The sequence below is a fragment of the Tachyglossus aculeatus genome, chromosome 2, assembly GCF_015852505.1.
Source record: "Tachyglossus aculeatus isolate mTacAcu1 chromosome 2, mTacAcu1.pri, whole genome shotgun sequence".
In the NCBI taxonomy this organism is placed as follows: Eukaryota; Metazoa; Chordata; class Mammalia; order Monotremata; family Tachyglossidae; genus Tachyglossus; species Tachyglossus aculeatus.
Genome location: NC_052067.1, coordinates 140,683,626 through 140,707,370, shown reverse-complemented (window position 1 = coordinate 140,707,370; position 23,745 = coordinate 140,683,626). Strand labels below are relative to the sequence as shown.

Sequence of the window (23,745 nt, the reverse complement as noted above, 5' to 3'; positions counted from 1 at the left end):
TACAGTGCTCTGCACACAGTAAGTGCTCAATAAATACGACTGATTGACCTTGGGCAGGCCACTTCTCTGTGCCTCAGTGACCTCATCTGTAAAATGGGGATGAAGCCTGTGAGCCCCAAGTGGGACAACCTGATCGCCTTGTATCTACCCCAGCGCTTAGAACAGTGTGTGGCACATAGTAAGCGCTCCACCTTCTCCAGGAGGCCTTCCCAGAGTGAGCCCCCTTTATTCTCTCCCCCTCCCCATCCCTCCGCTCCTACCTCCTTCCCCTCCCCACGGCACCTGTATATATGTTGCCAACTTGTACTTCCCAAGCGCTTAGTACAGTGCTCTGCACACAGTCAGCGCTCAATAAATATGATTGAATGAATGAATGAATGAATGAATGATTGAATTAATGGGTACACATTGCCTGTCCCCAGCGCGCTTACAGTCTTTATTTGGTCTTAAGCTTTCCTTTTTGAGGACAGCCCTTGATACAATCACACATCATCCTACCCCAAAGGATAAATGTATGTTTTCTTAAATGAATTATTTTAGCCTCTTCTCAGGAGACAGCAGCGAGGCCTAGCGGGAAACAACCCGGGCCCGAGAGTCCGAGGACGTGAGTTCTAATCCCCATTCCGCCAGTTGCCTGCTGTGTGATTTGGGGCAAGTCGCTTCACTTCTCTGTGCCTCAGCCACCTCATCTGAAAAATGGGGATTCGGTACCCGCTCCTCCTCCTCGTTACTCTGGGAGCCCCTTAATTCATTCATTCAATCGTATTTATTGAGCGCTTACGGTGTGCAGAGCACTGGACTAAGCGCTTGGGAAGTCCAAGTTGGCAACACCTAGAGACGGTCCCTACCCAACAGCGGGCTCACAGTCTAGAAGGGGGAGACAGACGACAAAACAAAGCACATTAACAAAATAAAATAAATAGAATAAATATGTACAATTAAAATAGAGTAATAAATATGTACAAACATATATACAGATATGCAGGTGCTGTGGGGAGGGGAAAGAGGTAAGGTGGTGGGGATGGGGAGGGGGAGGAGGGCTACCTATGCCAGCGCTTATTACAGTGCTTCATATGCAGTAAGCGCTTAACAAATACCACAATTCAATCAATGATATTCATCAACATCATCAATGGCATTTATCAAGCGCTTACGAGAAGCAGCGTGGCTCAGTGGAAAGAGCACAGGCTTTGGAGTCAGAGGTGATGGGTTCAAATCCTGGCTCCGTCAACTGTCAGCTGTGTGACTTTGGGCAAGTCACTTCACTTCTCAGGGCCTCACTTACCTCATCTGTAAAATGGGTATTAAGACTGTGAGCCCTCTGTGGGGCTGATCACCTTGTAATCTCCCCAGAGCTTAGAACAGTGCTTCGAACGTAGTAAGCACTTAATAAATGCCATTATTATTATTATTATTATTATTATTATAAACTCCCCAGACCTTAGAACAGTGTTTCGCACATCAATCAATCAATCGTATTTATTGCACGCTTACTGTGTGCACAACACTGTACTAAGCGCTTGGGAAATACAAGTTGGCAACATATAGAGACTGTCCCTACCCAACAGTGGACTCACAGTCTAGAAGCGCTTAACAAATGCCATCATTATTATCATTATTATTACATCTTCTAGACTGTGAGCCCATTGGTGGGTAGGGACCGTCTCTCTATGTTGCCGACTTTTACTTCCCAAGCGCTTAGTACAGTGCTCTGCACACAGTAAGCGCTCAATAAATACGATTGAATGACTGAATGAATGCACAGCACCATACTCAGTGCTTGGGAGAGTACAATACGACAGAGTTGGTAGATACATTACCCGCTCAAACAGGCTTACAGTCTAGAAGGGGAGACAGACATTAATTTAATCAATCAATCAATCAGTCATATTTATTGAGTGCCTACTGTGTGCAGAGCACTGTACTAAGCGCTTGGGAAGTACAAGTTGGCAATTTAAATAAATAAATCATGGATATAGACATGAGTGCTGTGGATCTGAGGGAGGGGTGAATAAATGGAGCAAATGCAAGCGAAAGGGCGATGCAGAAGGGAGTGGGAGAAAAGGGAAGGAGGGCTTAGTCAGGGAAGGCCTCTTGGAGGAGGCGTACGTTCAAAAAAGGCTTTGAATCAATCAATCGTATTTATTGAGCGCTTACTATGTGCAGAGCACTGTACTAAGCGCTTGGGAAGTACAAATTGGCAACATATAGAGACGGTCCCTACCCAACAGTGAGGGAGAGTAATTGTCCGTGGGTTAGGAAGGGAGAGGGCATTCCGGGCCAGAGGCAGGGTGGGGGTGAGAGGTCGGCGACATGATAGACGAGATGGAAGTACAGTGAGAAGGTTGGCATTAGAGAAGCAGCGTGGCTCAGTGGAAAGAGCACAGGCTTGGGAGCCAGAGGTCATTCATTCATTCAATCGTATTTATTGAGCGCTTACTGTGTGCACAGCACTGTACTAAGCGCTTGGGAAGTACAAGTTGGCAGGTCATGGGTTCTAATCCAGGCCCTGCCACTTGTCAGCTGTGTGATTTGGGGCAAGTCACTTCGCTTCTCTGGGCCTGTTACCTCATCTATAAAATGGGGATCTAGAGTGTGAGCCCCACGTGGGACAACCTGATCACCTTGTATCCTCCCCAGAGCTTAGTACGGTGCTCTGCACACAATAAGCGCTCAATAAATACGATTGAATGAATTAGAGGAGCAAAGTGTGTGGGTTGGGTTGTAGGAGCAGCGTGGCTCAGTGGAAAGAGCCCGGGCTTTGGAGTCAGAGGTCAGGGATTCAAATCCCGACCCCGCCACTTGTCAGCTGTACCTCCTTCCCTTCCCCACAGCACCTGTATATATGTATATATGATTGTACATATTTATTACTCTATTTTACTTGTACATATCTATTTTATTGTGTTAATATGTGTTGCTTTGTTGTCTGTCTCCCCCTTCTAGACTGTGAGCCCGCTGTTGGGTAGGGACCGTCTCTATATGTTGCCAACTTGTACTTCCCAGGCGCTTAGTACAGTGCTCTGCACACAGTAAGCGCTCAATAAATACGATTGATTGATTGATTTGAGCAAGTCACTTAACTTCTCTGTGCCTCAGTTCCGTCATCTGTAAAACAGGGATTAAGACGGTGAGCCCCCCCTCCCCCCCGTGGGACAACCTGATCACCTTGTAACCTCCCCAGTGCTTAGAACAGTGCTTTGCACATAGTAAGCACCTAATAAACACCATCATTATTATTATTATTAGGAAGAGGAGAGTAGCGAGGTGAGGTAGGAGGGGGCAAGGTGATCGACTGCTTTAAAGCCAGTGGTGAGGAGTTTCTGCTTGATGCGGAGGTGGATGGGCAAACGCTGGAGGTTTCTGAGGAGGGAGGGAAGGGACATGGACTGAACATTTTTGAAGAAAAATGTTCTGGGAAGCAGAGTGAAGGACAGACTGGAGTGGGGAGAGACAAGAGGGAGGTCAACAAGGAGCCTGACACAGTAATCAAGCGGGGGAGAGGACAAGTGATTGTATTAATGTGGTAGCAGTTCGGATGGGGAGGAAAGGGCAAATTTTAGCCATGTTGTGAAGGTTGAACTGACGGTATTTAGTAATAATAATAATGGTATTTGTTATGCGCTATTTAGTAATAATAATAATGGTATTTGTTATGTGCTTACTATGTGCAAATATGTTGGTCGTTTGAGAAATAGGTTGGCCGCTCCTCCGCCGCTCACCTCCTCACCAGGCCTCGATCTCGCCTGTCCCGCCGTTGACCCCCGGCCCACGTCCTCCCCCGGGCCTGGAATGGCCTCCCTCTGCCCATCCGATGCCAAGCTAGCTCTCTTCCTCCCTTCAAGGCCCTGCTGAGAGCTCACCTCCCCCAGGAGGCCTTCCCACACTGAGCCCCTTCCTTCCTCTCCCCCTCGTCCCCCTCTCCATCCCCCCGTCTTACCTCCTTCCCTTCCCCACAGCACCTGTATATATGGTTCTACATATTTATTACTCTATTTATTTATTTTACTTGTACATATCTATCCTATTCGTTTAATTTTGTTAGTATGTTTGGTTTTGTCCTCTGTGTCCCCCTTCTAGACTGTGAGCCCACTGTTGGGTAGGGACTGTCTCTATATGTTGCCAATTTGTACTTCCCAAGCGCTTAGTACAGTGCTCTGCACATAGTAAGCGCTCAATAAATACGATTGATGATGATGATGATGATGATGATGATGAGAGAGAAGAGGCAAGGCTAACGCCAAGGTTACAGGCTTGTGCGAAGGAAGGATGGCGGTGCTGTCTACAGTGACAGGAAAATCACAGGGAGGACAGGGTTTGGATAGGAAGATAAGGAGCTCTGTTTTGGACATCAATCAATCCATCAATCATATTTATTGAGCGCTTACTGTGTGCAGAGCACTGTACTAAGCGCTTGGGAAGTCCAAGTTGGCAACTTATAGAGACGGTCAATCAATCAATCAAATCATATTTATTGAGCACTTACTGTGTGCAGAGCACTGTACTAAGCGCTTGGGAAGTCCAAGTTGGCAACATCTAGAGACGGTCCCTACCCAACAGCAGGCTCACAGTCTGGAAGGGGGAGACAGACAACAAAACAAAGCATATTAACAAAATAAAAAAAATAGAACAGTAAGTATGTACAAGTAAAATCCAGGCTTGTGCGAAGGAAGAATGGCGGTGCTGTCTACAGTGACAGGAAAATCACAGGGAGGACAGGGTTTGGATGGGAAGATAAGGAGCTCTGTTTTGGACATCAATCAATCAATCATATTTATTGAGCGCTTACTGTGTGCAGAGCACTGTACTAAGCGCTTGGGAAGTCCAAGTTGGCAACACAGAGAGACGGTCCCTACCCAACAGCGGGCTCACAGTCTAGAAGGGGAAGACAGACAACAAAACAACACATATTAACAAAATAAAATAAATAGAATAGTAAATACGTACAAGTGAAATCCAGGCTTGTGCGAAGGAAGAATGGCGGTGCTGTCTACTGTGACAGGAAAATCATAGGGAGGACAGGGTTTGGATGGGAAGATAAGGAGCTCTGTTTTGGACATCAATCAATTATACTTACTGAGCGCTTACTGTGTGCACAGCACTGTACTAAGTGCTTGGGAAGTCCAAGTTGGCAACATATAGAGACGGTCCCAACCCAACAGCGGGCTCACAGTCTAGAAGGGGGAGACAGACAACAAAACACCACATATTAACAAAATAAAAAAAATAGAATAGTAAATATGTACAAGTAAAATCCAGGCCTGTGCGAAGGAAGGATTGTGGTGCTGTCTACAGTGACAGGAAAATCATAGGGAGGACAGGGTTTGGATGGGAAGATAAGGAGCTCTGTTTTGGACATGTTAAGTCTGAGGTGTCGACAGGACATCCAAGTAGGGGGGGTCTTGAAGGCAGGAGGAAATGAGAGACGGCGGAAAGGGAGAGAGATCAGGGCTGGAGATGGAGAAAGTAGAGGTGCCTTGAAGGCAGGAGGAAATGAGAGACGGCGGAAAGGGAGAGAGATCAGGGCTGGACATGGAGAAAGTAGAGGTGCCTTGAAGGCAGGAGGAAATGAGAGACGGCGGAAAGGGAGAGAGATCAGGGCTGGAGATGGAGATTTTGAAATCATCCACATAGCGGTGGCAGTTGAAGCCATGGGAGCGAATGAGTTTTCCAAGGGAAGAATAGAAGGGGATCCGGAACTGAACCTTGAGGGACTTACCAATTAACTTACCAATGCCCACCATAGAATTAATTGGTAGATACAATCCCTGTCCTCAAGCAGCTTACAGCTTTAGTGTTCTTTAATGATGATGGTATTTGTTAAACACTTACTCTGTGCCAGGAGGCCTTCCCAGACAGAGCCCCTTCCTTCCTCTCCCCCTCATCCCCCTCCCCATCCCCCCCCCCATCTTACCTCCTTCCCTTCCCCACAGCACCTGTATATATGGATATATGTTTGTACAGATTTATTACTCTTTATTTATTTTACTTGTACATATCTATTCTATTTATTTTGTTAGTATGTTTGGTTTTGTTCTCTGCCTCCCCCTTTTAGACTGTGAGCCCACTGTTGGGTAGGGACTGTCTCTATATGTTGCCAATTTGTACTTCCCAAGCGCTTAGTACAGTGCTCTGCACATAGTAAGCGCTCAATAAATACGACTGATGATGATGATGATGACAAGCACTGTTCTAAGCGCTGGGGTGGATACAAGGATAACAGGTTGTCCCACGTGGGGCTCACAGTCTTAATCCCCATTTTAATAATAATAATAATAATGGCATTGATTAAGCACTTACTATGTGAAAAGCACTGTTCTAAGTGCTGTAACTGAGGCACGGAGAAGTGAAGCCATTTGCCCAGAGCACACAGCAGACAAGTGGCAGAGGTGGGATTAGAACTCACAACCTCTGACTCCCAAACCCAAGCCCTTGCCACTAGGGAAGCAGCGTGGCTCAGTGGAAAAGAGCATGGGTTTTGGAGTCGGAGGTCATGGGTTCAAATCCCGGCTCTGCCAATTGTCAGCTGGGTGATTTTGGGCAAGTCACTTCACTTCTCTGGGCCTCAGTTCCCTCATCTGTCAAATGAGGATGAAGACTGTGAGCCCCCCGAGGGACAACCTGATCACCTTGTAACCTCCCCTGTGCTTAGAACAGTGCTTTGCACATAGTAAGCGCTTAATAAATGCCATTATTATTATTATTAGACCCCCTTTAACGCCCACTTAGTGATTCCAAAGTCAATCAATCAATCAATGGTATTTACTGAGCACTTACTGTGGGCAGAGCACTTGGGAGAGACTAGACTCGATGTGGGTGGGGAATGTGTCTGTTTATTGTTGTATCGTAACCTTCTAAGCGCTTAGTAAAGTGCTCTGCACAGAGTAAGAGCTCAGTAAATACAATGGACTGAATATAACAGAGTTGGTCGACGCGTTCCCCGCCCGAAATGAGCTTGCTTCCCTAAGACACAACGCTTTAAAAGTCTTCCCTTTGTGCAGCTTAACTTAGAAGCCCGAGGTGCTTAGTACAGTGCTTTGCATTCATTCATTCATTCAATCGTATTTATTGAGCGCTTACTGTGTGCACAGCACTGGACTAAGCACTTGGGAAGTCCAAGTTGGCAACATATAGAGACGGTCCCTACCCAACAGTGGGTTCACAGTCTAGAAAGGGGAGACAGAGAACAAAACGAAACATACTAACAAAATAAAATAAATAGAATCAATATGCCCAAATAAAATAGAGTAATAAATTCATACAAAGGTCCTTGCCCAGACTTGTGGTGCTTCCACTCGGCCACACAGCTTCTCAAGGTATATTCTGCTCACTGGACAGGTATAAAAGCGAGAGTCACGATTCCCAGGACAAACTCTGGAACTTTTCTTCTTACCGGGAAATCTCCTGGACTCATAAGGCTACTTACTGTCTCTCCAACAGATCCACAACTTCCACTCCAAGTTCTTTCCTACCTTTCCCAAGGGATGCTTTTGGGTCCCAGTGATTTGTCAGTTCATCGGTTTAGTCTAAAACACCCTTTGTGGAAACAACAGTTTGCTCCAAGGGCTTCTTAACTGGCTTCCTGCCTCTGACGCATGTATTCACTCATTCATTCATTCAACTTGTACTTCCCAAGCGCTTAGTCCAGTGCTCTGCACATAGTAAGCGCTCAATAAATACGATTGATGATGATGATGATGCTAGAGCACTGTACTAAGCGCTTGGAAGGTACAATTCGGCAACAGATATGAGACAACCCCTGCCCACCAACGGGCTCACAGTCTAGAAGGGGGAGACAGACAACAAAACTGAACAAGTAGACAGGTGTCAATAGCATCAGCCAGTAAGCGTTCAACGAATCCGGTTGAATGAACAGGCGTCACCTTGCCTCAACAGGTTCGGATCCAGATTAGTTTTCCAACAACCGTCCCCCCCGAGACCCGAAGACCCGGTCTTCGTTTCGGCAGCGGGACGGACAAGTTCCCCTCGGAGCTGCTGCCGAGTCGGACCCTTGCCCGCCCGCCCCGCAAATCCCCAAATCTCTGTCAACAGACTCCTAAAGTGAAACAAAGCGGCATTCCCAAAGTCCTAGAACAGGCGACTTAGAGAAGCAGGATTAGAACCCGGGTCCTCTTGACTCCCAAGACGCTTGCTTTCTCCTCAAGGCTGTTCTGCTAGGACGCTGGTGTCAAAGAGTTGCTCAGGTCATGACAGACGGTGACATCACTCAGGTAATGCCTCCTTCCCCTCCCCACAGCACCTGTATATATGTTTGTACGTATTTATTACTCTATTTATTTTATTTGTACGTACCTATTCTATTTTGTTAATGTTTTGTCTTGTTGTCTGTCTCCCCCTTCTAGACCGTGAGCCCACTGTATATATGTTTGTATGTATTTATAACTCTATTTTATTTGTACGTATTTATTCTATTTATTTTATTTTGTTAATATGTTTTGTCTTGTTCTCTGTCTCCCCCTTCTAGACTGTGAGCCCGCTGTTGGGTAGGGACCGTCTATGTTGCCAACTTGGACTTCCCAAGGGCTTAGTACACTGCTCTGCGTGCAGGAAGCGCTCAATAAATACGATTGAATGAATGAATGAATCTCCCCAAGTTGGACACAGTCCCTGTCCCACATGGGGCTCACACTCTTAATCCCCATTTTACAGATGAGGGAACCGAGGCCCCGAGAAGTGAACTGCCTTGCCCTCTAGACTGCAACCTGATTGTGGGCAGGGAATGCCACTGTTTACCGTTGCACTGTACTTTCCCAAGCGCTTAATACAGTGCTCTGCACGCAGCAAGCGTTCGATAAATACGGCTGACTGCCCGAATTAGCCGCAGATTAAAACCCAGGCCTTTCGGGCTCCGGGGCCCGGGCTCTATCCGCTCTGACGGAAAGAAAGAATAAAAACTTAAGTGCTCAACCGTCACCTACCAACCCGGAGACCAAATGATGGACTTGAGGATGACCCTGTGAAAGAAACGGGTTTGGGGGGCTTTTCATTCCCCTAATTCGTGCCCGTTCGAATTCCGCAAAGGGACGGTGGGGGTGGGTGGTGGGAAAGATTGGGCTCCGGATGAGGCCCTTTTATTTCGGCTTTCACCTGAATTGAACGGCCATCCGCAGACGCGCGTGCCGAGCGACCCGACTAAAATGGGGGGGCTTTGGGCCGCCCTCCCACATCACCCGCTCAAATTTAGCAGCTTCTTTACTGCCTCTTTGTACTGCAAGAGGTTGCGGTCCGACTCCCCGTCGTTTTTAAGAGCCACGACCGCCCGCCTGTAGCCCCCGACTTCTTCGGAGGCGAGCAGCTCTTCCCGAGTGGCGCTGGCCCTTTCCCCGGAGGCTCCGATCCGCAGGAGGGTGTCCAGGATGTTTTTCTCGGAGCGGCTGTCTTCCCAGGCGTACTCTTCCGCGTCGTCTTCGGTCTTCTCCTTCTCCCACGCCTCCGTTTTCTGGAAGAGAGAGCGAGCGTGGCTGAGTTTCTGAGCCAAGAGGGTACAAGAACCAGGTGCATTTTCTAGTAACAGGACGAGGGACGGAGGGTCTGCGATCGTAGGCGGTCGACCAGAAAGGTGGCAATCAATAATAATAATAATGATGGCATTTATTAAGCGCTTACTACGTGCAAAGCACTGTTCTAAGCGCTGGGAAGGTTACAAAGCGATCAGGTTGTCCCACAGGGGGCTCAGTCTTAATCCCCATTTGGCAGATGAGGGAACTGAGGCCCAGAGAAGTGACTTGCCCAAAGTCACACAGCTGGCGGAGCTGGGATTTGAACCCATGACCTCTGACTCCGCGGTGCGGATGGACCCAGAGCCAGAGGACCTGGATTCGAATCCCGGCACCTCCACTCGTCTGCTGGGTGACCTCGGGCCGGTCACTTCACCCCTCTGTACCTCAGTTCCCTCATCCGCAAAATGGGGATTCAGTCCCTGTCCTCCCTCCTAGTTCGGCCGTGAGCCCCAAGCGGGCCCTGATTGTCTTGTATTCATTCATTCATTCGATCGTATTTATTGAGCGCTTACTGTGTGCAGGGCACTGTACTAAACGCTTGGGAAGTCCAAGTAGGCCACATCTAGAGACGGTCCCTACCCAACAGCGGGCTCACAGTCTAGAAGGGGGAGACAGAGAACAAAACAAAACATATTAACAAAATAAAATAAATAGCATAAATATGTAGAAGTAAAATAGAGTAATAAATATGTACAAACATATGTAGGGAGTGAGGTGCTGTGGGGAGGGGAAGGAGGTAAGGCAGAGGGGATTCATTCAGTCATTCATTCAATCGTATTTATTGAGCGCTCCCTGTGTGCAGAGCACTGGACCAAGCGGCGCATAGTATAGTGCCTGTCACATAGTCAGCGCTTAACAAGTATCATCATTATTAAACGACATAGTAAGTGCTTAGGAGAAGCTGCATGGCGTAGCGGATAGAGCCCGGGCCTGGGAATCAAGAGGTCATGGGTTCGAATCCCGGCTCCGCCACTTGTCTGCTGTGTGACCTGGGTCAAGTCACTTCACTTCTCTGGGCCTCAGTGATCTTCATCTGGAAAATGGGGATTATGACTGTGAGACCCACGTGGGACAACTAGACTACCCTGTATCTACCCCAGTGCTTGGCACATAGTAAGCACTTACCATTATTATTATTATTATTATTATTATTATTATTATGATATGTTGCCAACTTGTACTTCCCACGCGCTTAGTACAGTGCTCTGCACACAGTAAGCGCTCAATAAATACGATTGATGATTATTATTATTATTATTATTATCAAACTCCTCTATTATTATTCTTATTAATAATATACCGAGGACAGAATACTGAATATTAATCAATCGGTGGTATTTATTGAGCTCTTACAGTGTGCATCTGTTAGGCGCTTGGGCTATTTCTGAACAAGTAGCACTGTTGCTGACGCTGGACGCCTAAATGACAAAATTAATATTTTCGTGCCTTTCACGTCGCAATGAACTCAAAACAAAAAATGGCGAGAGAAAATATGCCACATCTACATTAGCGAGACGTCATTGACAGATTAAATCTGAAGCAACAGGAGACATAAAAAATCTTCTCCCCAACAATTCACTTCTCCGCAGGCTAATTATGGGGTATAATTTATTTGGGAAAATTCTTTGAGAATCTGTTCACCTTTGGAAAGTAAAAGAGAAATGAGGGCCACGCTCTGGGCCCTATACCGAAAGCAGATCATCATTCCAACTTGTACTTCCCAAGCGCTTAGTACAGTGCTCTGCACACAATAAGCGCTGAATAAATACGATTGATTGATTTCAAGAAGCAGCATTGCATAGTGGGTAGAGCCCGGGCCTGCGAGTCAGGAGGTCATGGGTTCGAATCCCGGCTCCACCACTTGTCTGCTGTGTGACCTCGGGCAAGTCATTTCAATTCTCTGGGCCTCAGTTACTTCATCTGGAAAATGGGGATTGAGGCTGAGAGCCAGGAACTGTGTCCAATCCGATTTGTTTGTATCCACCCCAGCGTTTAGTACAGTGCCTGGTACATAGTAAGCACTTAATAAACATCATAATTATTATTATGATAATTATTTCAGCCCAGGGGCCCGTTACACCTCTCTGTTGGTGTCTGCGGGCCACCAATCAATCGATCAATCTGACCCGATCGAGTCAGAAGGACCTGGGTTCTAATCCGGACCCCCCCAAATGTCTGCTCTGTGACAATAATGATGGCATTTATTAAGTGCTTACTATGTGCAAAGCACTGTTCTAAGCACTGGGGAGGTTACAAAGTGATCAGGTTGTCCCACGGAGGGGCTCACGTCAATCTCCATTTTACAGATGCGGGAACTGAGGCCCAGAGAAGTTAATTATAATAATAATAATAATAATAATAATGGCATTTATTAAGTGCTTACTATGTGCAAAGCACTGTTCTAAGCACTGGGGAGGTTACAAAGTGATCAGGTTGTCCCACGGAGGGGCTCATGTCAATCTCCATTTTACAGATGCGGGAACTGAGGCCCAGAGAAGTTAATTATAATAATAATAATAATAATAATAATAATGGCATTTATTAAGTGCTTACTATGTGCAAAGCACTGTTCTAAGCACTGGGGAGGTTACAAAGTGATCAGGTTGTCCCACGGAGAGGCTCACGTCAATCTCCATTTTACAGATGTGGGAACTGAGGCCCAGAGAAGTTAATAATAATAATAATAATAATGATGGCATTTATTAAGTGCTTACTATGTGCAAAGCACTGTTCTAAGCACTGGGGAGGTTACAAAGTGATCAGGTTGTCCCACGGAGGGGCTCATGTCAATCTCCATTTTACAGATGCAGGAACTGAGGCCCAGAGAAGTTAATTATAATAATAATAATAATGGCATTTATTAAGTGCTTACTATGTGCAAAGCACTGTTCTAAGCGCTGGGGAGATTACAAAATGATCAGGTTGTCCCACGGGGGGGGCTCACGGTCTTAATCCCCATTTTACAGATGAGGTAACTGAGGCCCAGAGAAGTGAAGTGACTTGTCCAAAGTCACACAGCTGACAATTGGCAGAGTCGTCAAGCGAAGTGACTTGCCCAAAGCGGAGCGGGACTTGAACCCATGACCTCCGACTCCAAAGCCCGGGCTCTTTCCACTGAGCCACGCTGTGTGTAAGTCACTTCACTTCGCTGTACCTCAACTACTTCATCCATTCATTCATTCAATCGTACTTATTGAGCGCTTACCGTGTGCAGAGCACTGGACTAAGCGCTTGTACTAAGCGCTACTTCATCTGTAAAATGGAGATTAAGACTGTGAACCCCAGCACTGGGAACACCGCACTTAGGACAGAATATTAAGTCTCCGGCGTCAAGGAAAGTTCAACAGAGCTCTTTATCATCATCATCAATCATATTTATTGAGCGCTTACTATGTGCAGAGCACTGTACTAAGCGCTTGGGAAGTACAAATTGGCAACATATAGAGACAGTCCCTACCCAACAGTGGGCTCACAGTCTAAAAGGATGGAGGTTGATACAGCCCATGGAAAAATGCGGCTAAACTTACACTCAGTATATTAGTAAGGTTATACACTTTCCTTCTATAGAGTTCTCTGTGCTCAGCACACTGTAAGCATTCAATAAATACTATTGATCGACTTGTTTCTTTGAAGCGCTTAGTACAGTGTTCTGCACACAGTAAGCGCTCAATAAATACGATTGATGATTGATGAAGGCTGGATAGAGGGTCCTCCTCGCTCTGGGATCCTTTGAGGGAGATTCCATCTTACAAATGGACTCGTAAAGGGCCAGCTTTAAGACTCTCCGCAAGCAAAGAAAACTTAATTTGCACCAATCCCTACCACCCAATGGCAGCAAATATTCCTTTGGAAGTTTTGTTTAATAAAGAACCGAGCCCATTTCCCCAGAAATTATTGTTTCCCGGGAACGGACGCATTAATACCCACGTCTAAAGATGACAAACTTTGCATTTATGGCCGCCTGCCACTATCAGCGGTGAGGTACAGCTCTTGGCACACTGAAAGAGCTTAACAAATACCACAATTATTACCCCAGGAATCATAAAAGCTGTTAAATTATCAACCACGAGTAACTTACCCAAGATTCGTGGTACAGAACTGTTAGTAGATACACTGCATGGTCGTAATTCTGTCTCCTCAGAGGACATCTTGGGGAAAAAAAAAAAGGAAATACAGAGATTCTTAAATCAATCAATCAATCAATCAATCGTATTTATTGAGCGCTTACTATGTGCAGAGCACTGTACTAAGCGCTTGGGAAGTACAAATTGGCATCACATAGAGACAGTCCCTACCCGATAGTGGGCTCACAGTCTAAAAGGGGGAGACAGAGAACAGAACCAAACATACCAACAAAATAAAATAAGTAGGATAGAAATGTACAAGTAAAATAAATAAATAAATAAATAAACAGAGTAATAAATATGTACAACCATATATACATATATACAGGTGCTGTGGGGAGGGGAAGGCGGTAAGGCGGGGGGATGGAGAGGGGGACGAGGGGGAGAGGAAAGAAGGGGCTCAATCTGGGAAGGCCTCCTGGAGGAGGTGAGCTCTCAGCTTAAATGACCTTACAAATCTACCGTACCCAGAAAAATATTCTTCATAACTTTAAGATTCCCTCAACTTTTATTCTGCACTTCGACTCTCAATCTTCAGACTGGAAACCCCAACGAAAACCTAGAATTGATTTGGTGATTGAAAATGTTTACTGTAGCAGCTTCTATCTTCGAGGTTACTACTCAGGCCTGGTGATTGCTTTAAGTTTGGATTATTAAGCCTGTTTCCGAATTGAAGCCAAGTCATTCATTCATTCAATCGTATTTATTGAGCGCTTACTGTGTGCAGAGCACTGGACTAAGCGCTTGGGAAGTCCAAGTTGGCAACATATAGAGACGGTCCCTACCCAACAGCGGGCTCACAGTCTAGAAGGGGGAGACAGACAACAAGACAAAACATATTAACAAAATAAAATAAATAGAATAAATATGCACAAATAAAATAAATAGAGTGATAAATACGTACAAACATATATACAGGTGCTGTGGGGAGGGGAAGGAGGTATTACCTGAGTGATGTCACTGTCTATCATGACCTGAGAAACTCTTTGACACCAATGTCATCGCAGAATAGCAGAACAGCCTCGAGGAAAAATCAAGTGTCTTGGGAGTCAAGAGGACCTGGGTTCTAATCCTGCTTCTTTAAGTTGCCTGTTCTAGGACTTTGGGAATGTCACTTTATTTCTCTGGGCCTGTTTCCTTCTCTGAAAAATTCACTCAACCGTATTTATTGAGCGCTTACTGTGTGCAGAGCACTGCACTAAGCGCTTAATAATAATGATGGTATTTGTTAAGCGCTCACTATGTGCCAAGCACTGTTCTAAGCGCTGGTAGATGGAAGGTGATCAGGTTGTCCCACGTGGGGCTCACAGTCTTCCTCCCCATTTTACAGATGAGGTAACTGAGGCCCAGAGAAGTGAAGTGACTTGCCCAAAGTCACCCAGCTGACAAGTGGCGGAGCCGAGATTAGAACCCACAACCTCTGACTCCCAAACCTGGGGCTCCTTCCACTACGCCACACTGCTTCTCTATGGGGATTCAACACCTGTTTGCCTTTTTAGGCTGCTAGCCCCATTAGAGACAGGGCCCGTGCCCAACTTGATTAACTTGTATCGACCCCAGCGCTTAGGACAGTGCTTGACACATAAGTAGTGCCCAACAAATACCATAAAAATATAAATAATAGGAATGATAACGCCCTACCTAACAGGTAACTGGAGCCCAGAGAAGTGAAGTGACTTGCCCAAAATCACACAGCTGATAAGCGGCGGAGCTGGGATTCGAACCCACGACCTCAGACTCCCAAGCCCGGGCTCCCTCCACTGAGCCACGCTGCTCCTCTGAAACAGCAGTACAAATAGAAATCCGTAAAAATAAAATTTTTAAATTTAAATTTTTAAATTTAAAGTTTTTAATAAAATTTGTACTGATTTGTACTGACGTCTGTCTCCCCCCTTCTAGACTGCGACCTCGCTGTGGGGAGGGATTGTCGCTCTTTATTGTACTTTCCCAAGCGCTTACTTAGTACAGTGTTCATTCATTCATTCATATTTATTGAGCGCTTACTGTGTGCAGAGCACTGTACTAAGCGCTTGGGAAGTACAAGTTGGCATCATATAGAGACGGTCCCTACCCAACAGCGGGCTCACAGTCTAGAACGGGGAGACAAACAACAAACATGTTAACAAAATGAAATAAATATGTACAAGTAAAATGGCTCAGTGGAAAAGAGCCCGGGCTTTGGAGTCTGAGGTCATGGGTTCAAACCCCGGCTCCGCCAATTGTCAGCTGTGTGACTTTGGGCAAGTCACTTCACTTCTCTGGGCCTCAGTTGCCTCATCTGCAAAACGGGGATTAAGACTGTGAGCCCCCCGTGGGACAACCTGATCGCCTTGTAACCTCCCCAGCACTTAGAACAGTGCACATAGTAAGCACTTAATAAATGCCATTATTATTATTATTATTATTATTAAATAAATAATTTAATAGATTATTGTTAAATAAATAGACTAATATGTACAAGCATATTTCTGTACACAAAGAGTGCTTAATAAATACGATTGAATGAATGAATAATGCTAAGGTTATGGACTTGTGAGACAGGAAAAATGCTCAATAAATACGATTGAATGAATGAATAATGCTAAGGTTATGGACTTGTGAGACAGGAAAAATGGAGGTGCTCTCAAAAGTTGGGGGGAGGACAGGATTTCGACGCAAAGGAAAGGTGAAGAACTCTGTTTTGGACCTATAAAGAGGAGAAGTGTTTGCCTAGTGGGTAGAGCCCGCGCCTGGGAGTAAGAAGGACCTGGGTTCTAATCCCAGTTCAGCCACTTATCTCGCCGTGTGTGACCGTGGGAAAGTCACTTGGCTTCTCTGGGCCTCAGTTACCTCACCTGTAAAACGGGGATTTAACAATGCATTCATTCATTCGTATGTACTGAGCACTTACTGTGTGCAGAGCACTGTACTAAGCGCTTGGGAAGTCCAAGTCGGCAACATATAGAGACGGTCCCTACCCATCACAGTCTAGACGGGGGAGACAGACATCATCAATCGTATTTATTGAGCACTTACTGTGTGCAGAGCACTGTACTAAGCGCTTGACAACAAAACATGTGGACAGGTGTCAAAGTCGTCAGAGCAAATAGAATTGAAGCTAAAAGCACATCATTAACAAAACAAATAGAATGGTAAATATGTACGAGTAAAATGAATAGAGTAATAAAACGTTTATACAGGTGCTGTGGGGAGGGGAAGTAGGGTGGGGGGGTGGGGAGGAGGAGAGGAAAAAGGGGGCTCAGTGTGGGAAGGCCTCCTGGAGGAGGTGAGCTTTCAGTAGGGCTTTGAAGCCCTACTTCAATTTTTCAATTTTTCAATTTTTCAATAAATACGATTGATTGAATGAATGAATGAATGAAGGGAGGAAGGGCATTCGGGGCCAGGGGGAGGACGTGGGCCGGGGGTCGACGGCGGGACGGGCGAGAACGAGGCCTAACGGTGAGGAGATTAGCGGCGGCAGAGGAGCGGAGGGTGCGGGCTGGGCTGGAGAAGGACAGAAGGGAGGGGAGGTAGGAAGGGGCGAGGGGATGGACAGCCTGGAAGCCCAGGGTGACGAGTTTTTGCTTGACAGGCAGCCAACAACGTGAGCCTCGTGTGGGACATGGATTGTGCTCAACCGGATCAGCGGTATCTGCCCCGGCGCTTAGTACAGTGCCTGGCACACAGTAAGAGCTTAGCAAATACCCTAAAAAGGAAGAAGCTTGAGGTGTTGGTAGGACATCCAGGTAGAGCCATCCCGAGACCGTGGAGGAGGAGAGAGGCCGGGGCTGGAGGGGGAGATTTGGGAATCGTTTGTGTCGAGATGGTAGTCGAAGCCAGGGGACAACACGTCTGCTGTGTGACCTTGGGCAAGTCATTTCAATTCTCTGGGCCTCAGTTACCTCATCTGAAAAATGGGGACTGAGGCTGAGAGCCAGTAACTGTGTCGAATTCGATTTGTTTGTGTCCACCCCAGCATTTAGTACAGTGCCTGGTACATAGTAAGCACTTAATAAACATCATAATTATTATTATGATAATTATTTCAGCCCAGGGGCCCCTTACACCTCTCTGTTGGTGTCTGGGGGGCACCAATCAATCAATCAATCCGACCCAATCGAGTCAGAAGGACCTGGGTTCTAATGCGGACTCCCCCACATGTCTGCTCTGTGACAAAAGTGCTTACTATGTGCAAAGTACTGTTCTAAGCACTTGGGGAGGTTACAAAGTGATCAGGCTGTCCCACGGGGGGGCTCACGTCTTAATCCCCATTTTACAGATGCGGGAACTGAGGCCCAGAGAAGTTAATAATAATAATAATAAAAATAATAATAATAGCATTGATTAAGCACTTACTATGTGCAAAGTACTGTTCTAAGTGCTGGGGAGGTTACAAAGTGATCAGGTTGTCCCACGGGGGGCTCGCAGTCTTGATCCCCATTTTACAGGTGAGGTAACTGAGGCCCAGAGAAGTGAAGTGACTTGTCCAAAGTCACACAGCTGACAATTGGCAGAGTCGTGCAGTGAAGTGACTTGCCCAAAGCGGAGCGGGATTTGAACCCATGACCTCCAAATCCAAAGCCCGGGCTCTTTCCGCTGAGCCACGCTGTGTGTAAGTCCCTTCACTTCGCTGTACCTCAACTACTTCATTCATTCATTCATTCAATCGGACTGATTGAGCGCTTACCGTGTGCAGGGCACTGGACTAGGCGCCTGTACTAAGCGCTACTTCATCTGTAAAATGATTTCTCCAGGGGAGGGGGTGTAGATGGAGAATAAATAGATGGGGAAACCAGAACTGAACCTTGGGAGACTCCCAAAGTTAAGGGGTGCGAAGCAGAGGAAAAGGCAGCAAAAGCTACTGAGCGGTCAGAGGGAGCCCTGGGATGAGCCTGCGGTGGGAAGCGGGGTCCCCGCGAGGGGACGGATCCGCCGACGGGACCGGGGTAAACTGATGACAGTGCTCTGCACGTAGTAAGCGCTCAATAAATACCATTAAATGAATGAACAGGGACCGTCTCCATATGTTGCCGGCTTGTCAATCAATCAATCAATCGTATTTACTGAGCGCTTACTATGTGCAGAGCACTGTACTAAGCGCTTGGGAAGTACAAACTGGCAACACATAGGGACAGTCCCTACCCAACAGGGGGCTCACAGTCTAAAAGGGGGAGACAGAGAACAAAACCAAACACACCAACAAAATAAAATAAATAGGATAGAAATGTACAAGTAAAATAAATAAATAAATAAATAGAGTAATAAATATGTGCAACCATATATACATATATACAGGTGCTGTGGGGAAGGGAAGGAGGTAAGATGGGGGGATGGAGAGGGGGATGAAGGGGAGAGGAAGGAAGGGGCTCAGTGTGGGAAGGCCTCCTGGAGGAGGTGAGCTCTCAGCAGGGCCTTGAAGGGAGGAAGAGAGCTAGCTTGGCGGAGGGGCAGAGGGAGGGCATTCCTTCCCAAGCGCTCAGTACAGTGCTCTGCACACAGTAAGCACTCAATAAATACAATTGAATGAATAGGGACCGTCTCTCTATGTTGCCAACTTGTCCTTCCCAAGCGCTTAGTACAGTGCTCTGCATAAAGTAAGCGCCCAATAAATACAATTGAATGAATGAATGAACCGGGAGTGGAGAGTGGCTGTTAGAGAAGCAGCGTGGCTTAGTGGAAAGAGCCCGGGCTTTGGAGGCAGAGGTCATGGGTTCAAATCCCTGCTCTGCCGATTGTCAGCTGTGTGACTTTGGGCAAGTCACTTAACTTCTCTGGGCCTCAGTTCCCTCATCTGTAAAATGGGGATGGAGACTGTGAGCCCCCCGTGGGACAACCTCGTCACCTGGTAACCTCCCCAGAGCTTAGAACAGTGCTTTGCACATAGTAAGTGCTTAATAAATGCTATCATTAATCCCGGCTCTGCCACTTGTCTGCTGTGTGACCCTGGGCAAGTCACTTCACTTCTCTGGGCCTCAGTTCCCTCATCTGTAAAATGGGGATCAAGACTGCGAACCCCACGTAGGACAACCTGATCACCTTGTATCCCCCCACCCCCCCCGGCTCTTAGAACAGTGCTTCGCACATAGTAAACGCTTAACAAATGCCATCATTATTATTAAGCCGAGATTGGATAATGTCTCCAGGAGAAGGCGACGGTCAACAGCAGAGACTGAGGAGAGAAAGGATTGAGGCCATTAAATTTGGCAAGAAAGAGGTCACTGGTAACCTCAGAGAGGGAGCGGAAGCCAGGCGGGAGGGAGAGAACTGAAAGAGAGGAAGTGGCGGCAGCAGTTATCAATCAATCAATCATATTTATTGAGCGCTTACTGTGTGCAGAGCACTGTACTAAGCGCTTGGGAAGTCCAAGTCGGCAACATATAGAGACAGTCCCTACCCAACAGCGGGCTCACAGTCTAGAAGGGGGAGACAGACAACAAAACAAATCCTATTAACAAAATAAAATAAATAGAACAGATATGTACACGTAAAATAAATAAAAAATAGAGTAATATTAACAGTAATAGTAGTAATAATAATAATAGTAATAGTAATTCCTCTGCCCATGTGCCAAGCTAGCTCTCTTCCTCCCTTCAAGACCCTCCTGAGAGCTCACCTCCTCCAGGAGGCCTCCCCAGACTGAGCCCCTTCCTTCCTCTGCCCCTCGTCCCCCTCTCCATCCCCCCCATCTCACCTCCTTCCCTTCCCCACAGCACCTATAAATATGTATATATGTTTGTACATATTTATTACTCCATTTATTTATTTTACTTGTACATATCTATTCTATTGATTTTATTTTGTTAGTACGTTTGGTTTCGTTCTCCGTCTCCCCCTTTTAGACTGTGAGCCCACTGTTGGGTAGGGACCGTCTCGCTATGTTGCCAACTTGTACTTCCCAAGCGCTTAGTGCAGTGCTCTGCACACAGTAAGTCCTCAATAAATACGATTGATTGATTGATTGATTATAGTAATATTATACTATAATTTATAGGAATCGCAATTTATAGTAATTATAAACAACTCGGTCAAGGAGTTTGGAAAGGAAAGGCAGGAGGGAGACGGGGGGTAGCTTGAAGGTGCCGTGGGGCTAAGGGAGGGGAATTTTTTTAAGAATAGGGGATACACGGACACGCGTGAAAGCTGTGGGGAAGGAGCCAGTGGAGTGCGAATGGCAGACGGCCTCCATCAGGGATGGAACAAGAGAGGGAGGTCAAAAGTCCCCTCCAAGATGGGGGCTGGCAAGCTAGGGGGAAAGAAGGAGGGATATTTAATTCCCCTTTTACAGAGGAGGAAACCGAGGAACCCCGAGGTTGACTGACTTACCCGGGGTCAGCAAGCAGGCGAGCGGCCGAGCCAGGATTAGAACCCGACTCTCAGGTCTGCGATCTTTCCACGGGACAAATCACTCAATCAATCAATCATATTTACTGAGCGCTTACTGTGTGCAGAGCACTGTACTAAGCGCTTGGGAAGTACAAGTCGGCAACACATAGAGATGGTCCCTACCCAACAGCGGGCTCACAGTCTAGAAGGGGGAGACAGAGGACAAAACCAAACGTACAAACAAAATAAAATAAATAGAATAGATATGTACAAGATAAACAGAGTAATAAATCTGTACAAACATATATACAGGTGCTGTGGGGAAGGGAAGGAGGTAAGATGGGGGGGATGGATGGGATGGAAGACCGGGGTCGTCCTACAATCAGGTCCCACTTTTATTGATCCATTCTCCGTCTACTACTGGATACTTCTCCAACGCACTCACCCCTCCGCACACTCCCTGATGGCTAGGGGGCAAGGCAAGGTACGAGCCGGTTCTGAAGATCTCCATCCGTAAACATTCTTTAAATAGAGAGAAGCAGTGTGGCATAGTGGGAAAAGCCTCGGCTTTGGAGTCAGAGGTCATGAGTTTGAATCCTGACTCTGCCACTTGTCGGCTGTGTGACTTCGGGCAAGTCACTTGACTTCTCTGGGCCTCAGTTACCTCATCTGCAAAACAGAGATTGACTGTGAGTCCCACGTGGGGCCACCTGATCACCTTGCATCCTCCCCAGCGCTTAGAACAGTGCTTTGCACATAGTAAGCGCTTAACAAATACCATCATTATTATTACTATTATTACCACACTTGCATACAAGTGTTCGGGAGGCTTTATGCCTCGGTTGCATTAGTCGTCTCTCTTCTTATCCTGACTGTGAGCCCGTTGTTGGGTAGGGACCGTCTCTATGTGTTGCCAACTTGGACTTCCCAAGCGCTTAGTACAGTGCTCTGCACACAGTAAGCGCTCAATAAATACGATCGATTGACTGACTGATTGACAAGAGGTTCTTTGGTGACCAGAAACCCACACGGCCACAAAGCCCAAACCCACATACACAAAGAGGGGTACAATTTTTGTTTCTTATTTTACCCGGAGAATTGAAAAGGCACACTGTCAATTGCTCGCATTTAGACATTTAGAGTTTGCTTATCTTAAAATCCCTAAGACTGGGGAGAGTGAGAAATTATAATTATTATTCTATTTATTTTGGTGATGATGTGCATTCCCATCATCGGGACAGGGGGAGGACGTGGAGTTTGCTTATCTTAATCTCCCTAAGACTGGGGAGAGGGAGACATTATAATTATTACTCTATTTATTTTGGTGATGATGTGCACTCACATCATCGGGACAGGGGGAGGACGTGGAGTTTGCTTATCTTAATCTCCCTAAGACTGGGGAGAGGGAGACATTATAATTATTACTCTATTTATTTTGGTGATGATGTGCATTCACATCATTGGGACAGGGGGAGGACGTGGAGTTTGCGTATCTTAATCTCCCTAAGACTGGGGAGAGGGAGACATTATAATTATTATTCTATTTATTTTGTTAATGATGTGCATTCACATCATCAGGACAGGGGGAGGACATTAATGATGTGATGTGGAATTAAAGCTTTAGTTCCATTTGTTCTGACGACTTGATACCTGTCCACATGTTTTGTTTTGTTGTCTGTCTCCCCCTTCTAGACTGTGAGCCCGCTGCTGGGTAGGGACCGTCTCTATATGTTGCCAACTTGTCCTTCCCAAGCGCTTAGTACAGTGCTCTGCACCCAGTAAGCGCTCAATAAATACGATTGAATGAATGAATGAAAGGGACCGTCACTATATGCTGCCAACTTGTCCTTCCCAAGTGCTTAGTACAGTGCTCTGCACACAGTAAGCACTCAATAAATATGATTGAATGAATGAATGAAAGGGACCACCTCTATATGTTGCCAACTTGTCCTTCCCAAGCGCTTAGTACAGTGCTCTGCACACAGTAAGCGCTCAATAAATGCAATTGAATGAATGAATGAGAGGGACCGTCTCTATATGTTGCCAACTTGTCTTTCCCAAGCGCTTAGTACAGTGCTCTGCACCCAGTAAGTGCTCAATAAATACGATTGAATGAATGAATGAGAGGGACCGCCTCTATATGCTGCCAACTTGTCCTTCCCAAGCGCTTAGTACAGTGCTCTGCACACAGTACGCGCTCAATAAATACGATTGAATGAATGAATGAATGAGAGGGACCGTCTCTATATGTTGCCAACTTGTCCTTCCCAAGCGCTTAGGACAGTGCTCTGCACACAGTAAGCACTCATTCATTCATTCAATCGTATTTATTGAGCACTTACTGTGTGCAGAGCACTGTACTAAGCGCTTGGGAAGTACAACTGGCAACATATAGAGATGGTCCCTACCCAACAGCGGGCTCACAGTCTAGAAGGGGGAGACAGACAACAAAACTAAACATATTAACAAAATAAAAGAAATAGAATAAATATGTACAAATAAAATAGAGTAATAAATACATACAAACATATATACATATATGCAGGTGTTGTGGGGAGGGGAAGGAGGTAAGGCGGGGGGGTGGGGAGGGGGAGAGGAAGGAGGGGGATAAAGCGCTCAATAAGTACAGTTGAATGAATGAATGAGTCATCAATAGATGGGGAGTCAACAGATTTGTGATATGAAAAATACACAGTGTCAAATCCATGACATTCTGATAGTCATCCCCAAATATCCCTGCACCCCAGAGCACTGTGGACGTATCCGTAATTTATTTATATTAATGCCTGTCTCCTCCT

General features: G+C 46.2%; 1 protein-coding gene across 1 annotated transcript in view; it reads right to left on the bottom strand.

Annotated features, from left to right (window-relative positions):
* Positions 1 to 9,061: 9,061 nt before the first annotated feature.
* The window catches only part of MRPS35 (mitochondrial ribosomal protein S35), a 67,515-nt gene continuing 52,831 nt past the window's right edge, over positions 9,062 to 23,745 (bottom strand). Inside the window, exons 8-9 of the mRNA XM_038765183.1 lie at positions 13,600 to 13,669; positions 9,062 to 9,460 (exon numbers count right to left, since the gene is read on the bottom strand). Coding sequence (XP_038621111.1) covers positions 9,188 to 9,460; positions 13,600 to 13,669 — 343 coding nt within the window. The 3' untranslated portion in view covers positions 9,062 to 9,187. The remainder of the gene's footprint in view (positions 9,461 to 13,599; positions 13,670 to 23,745) is intronic.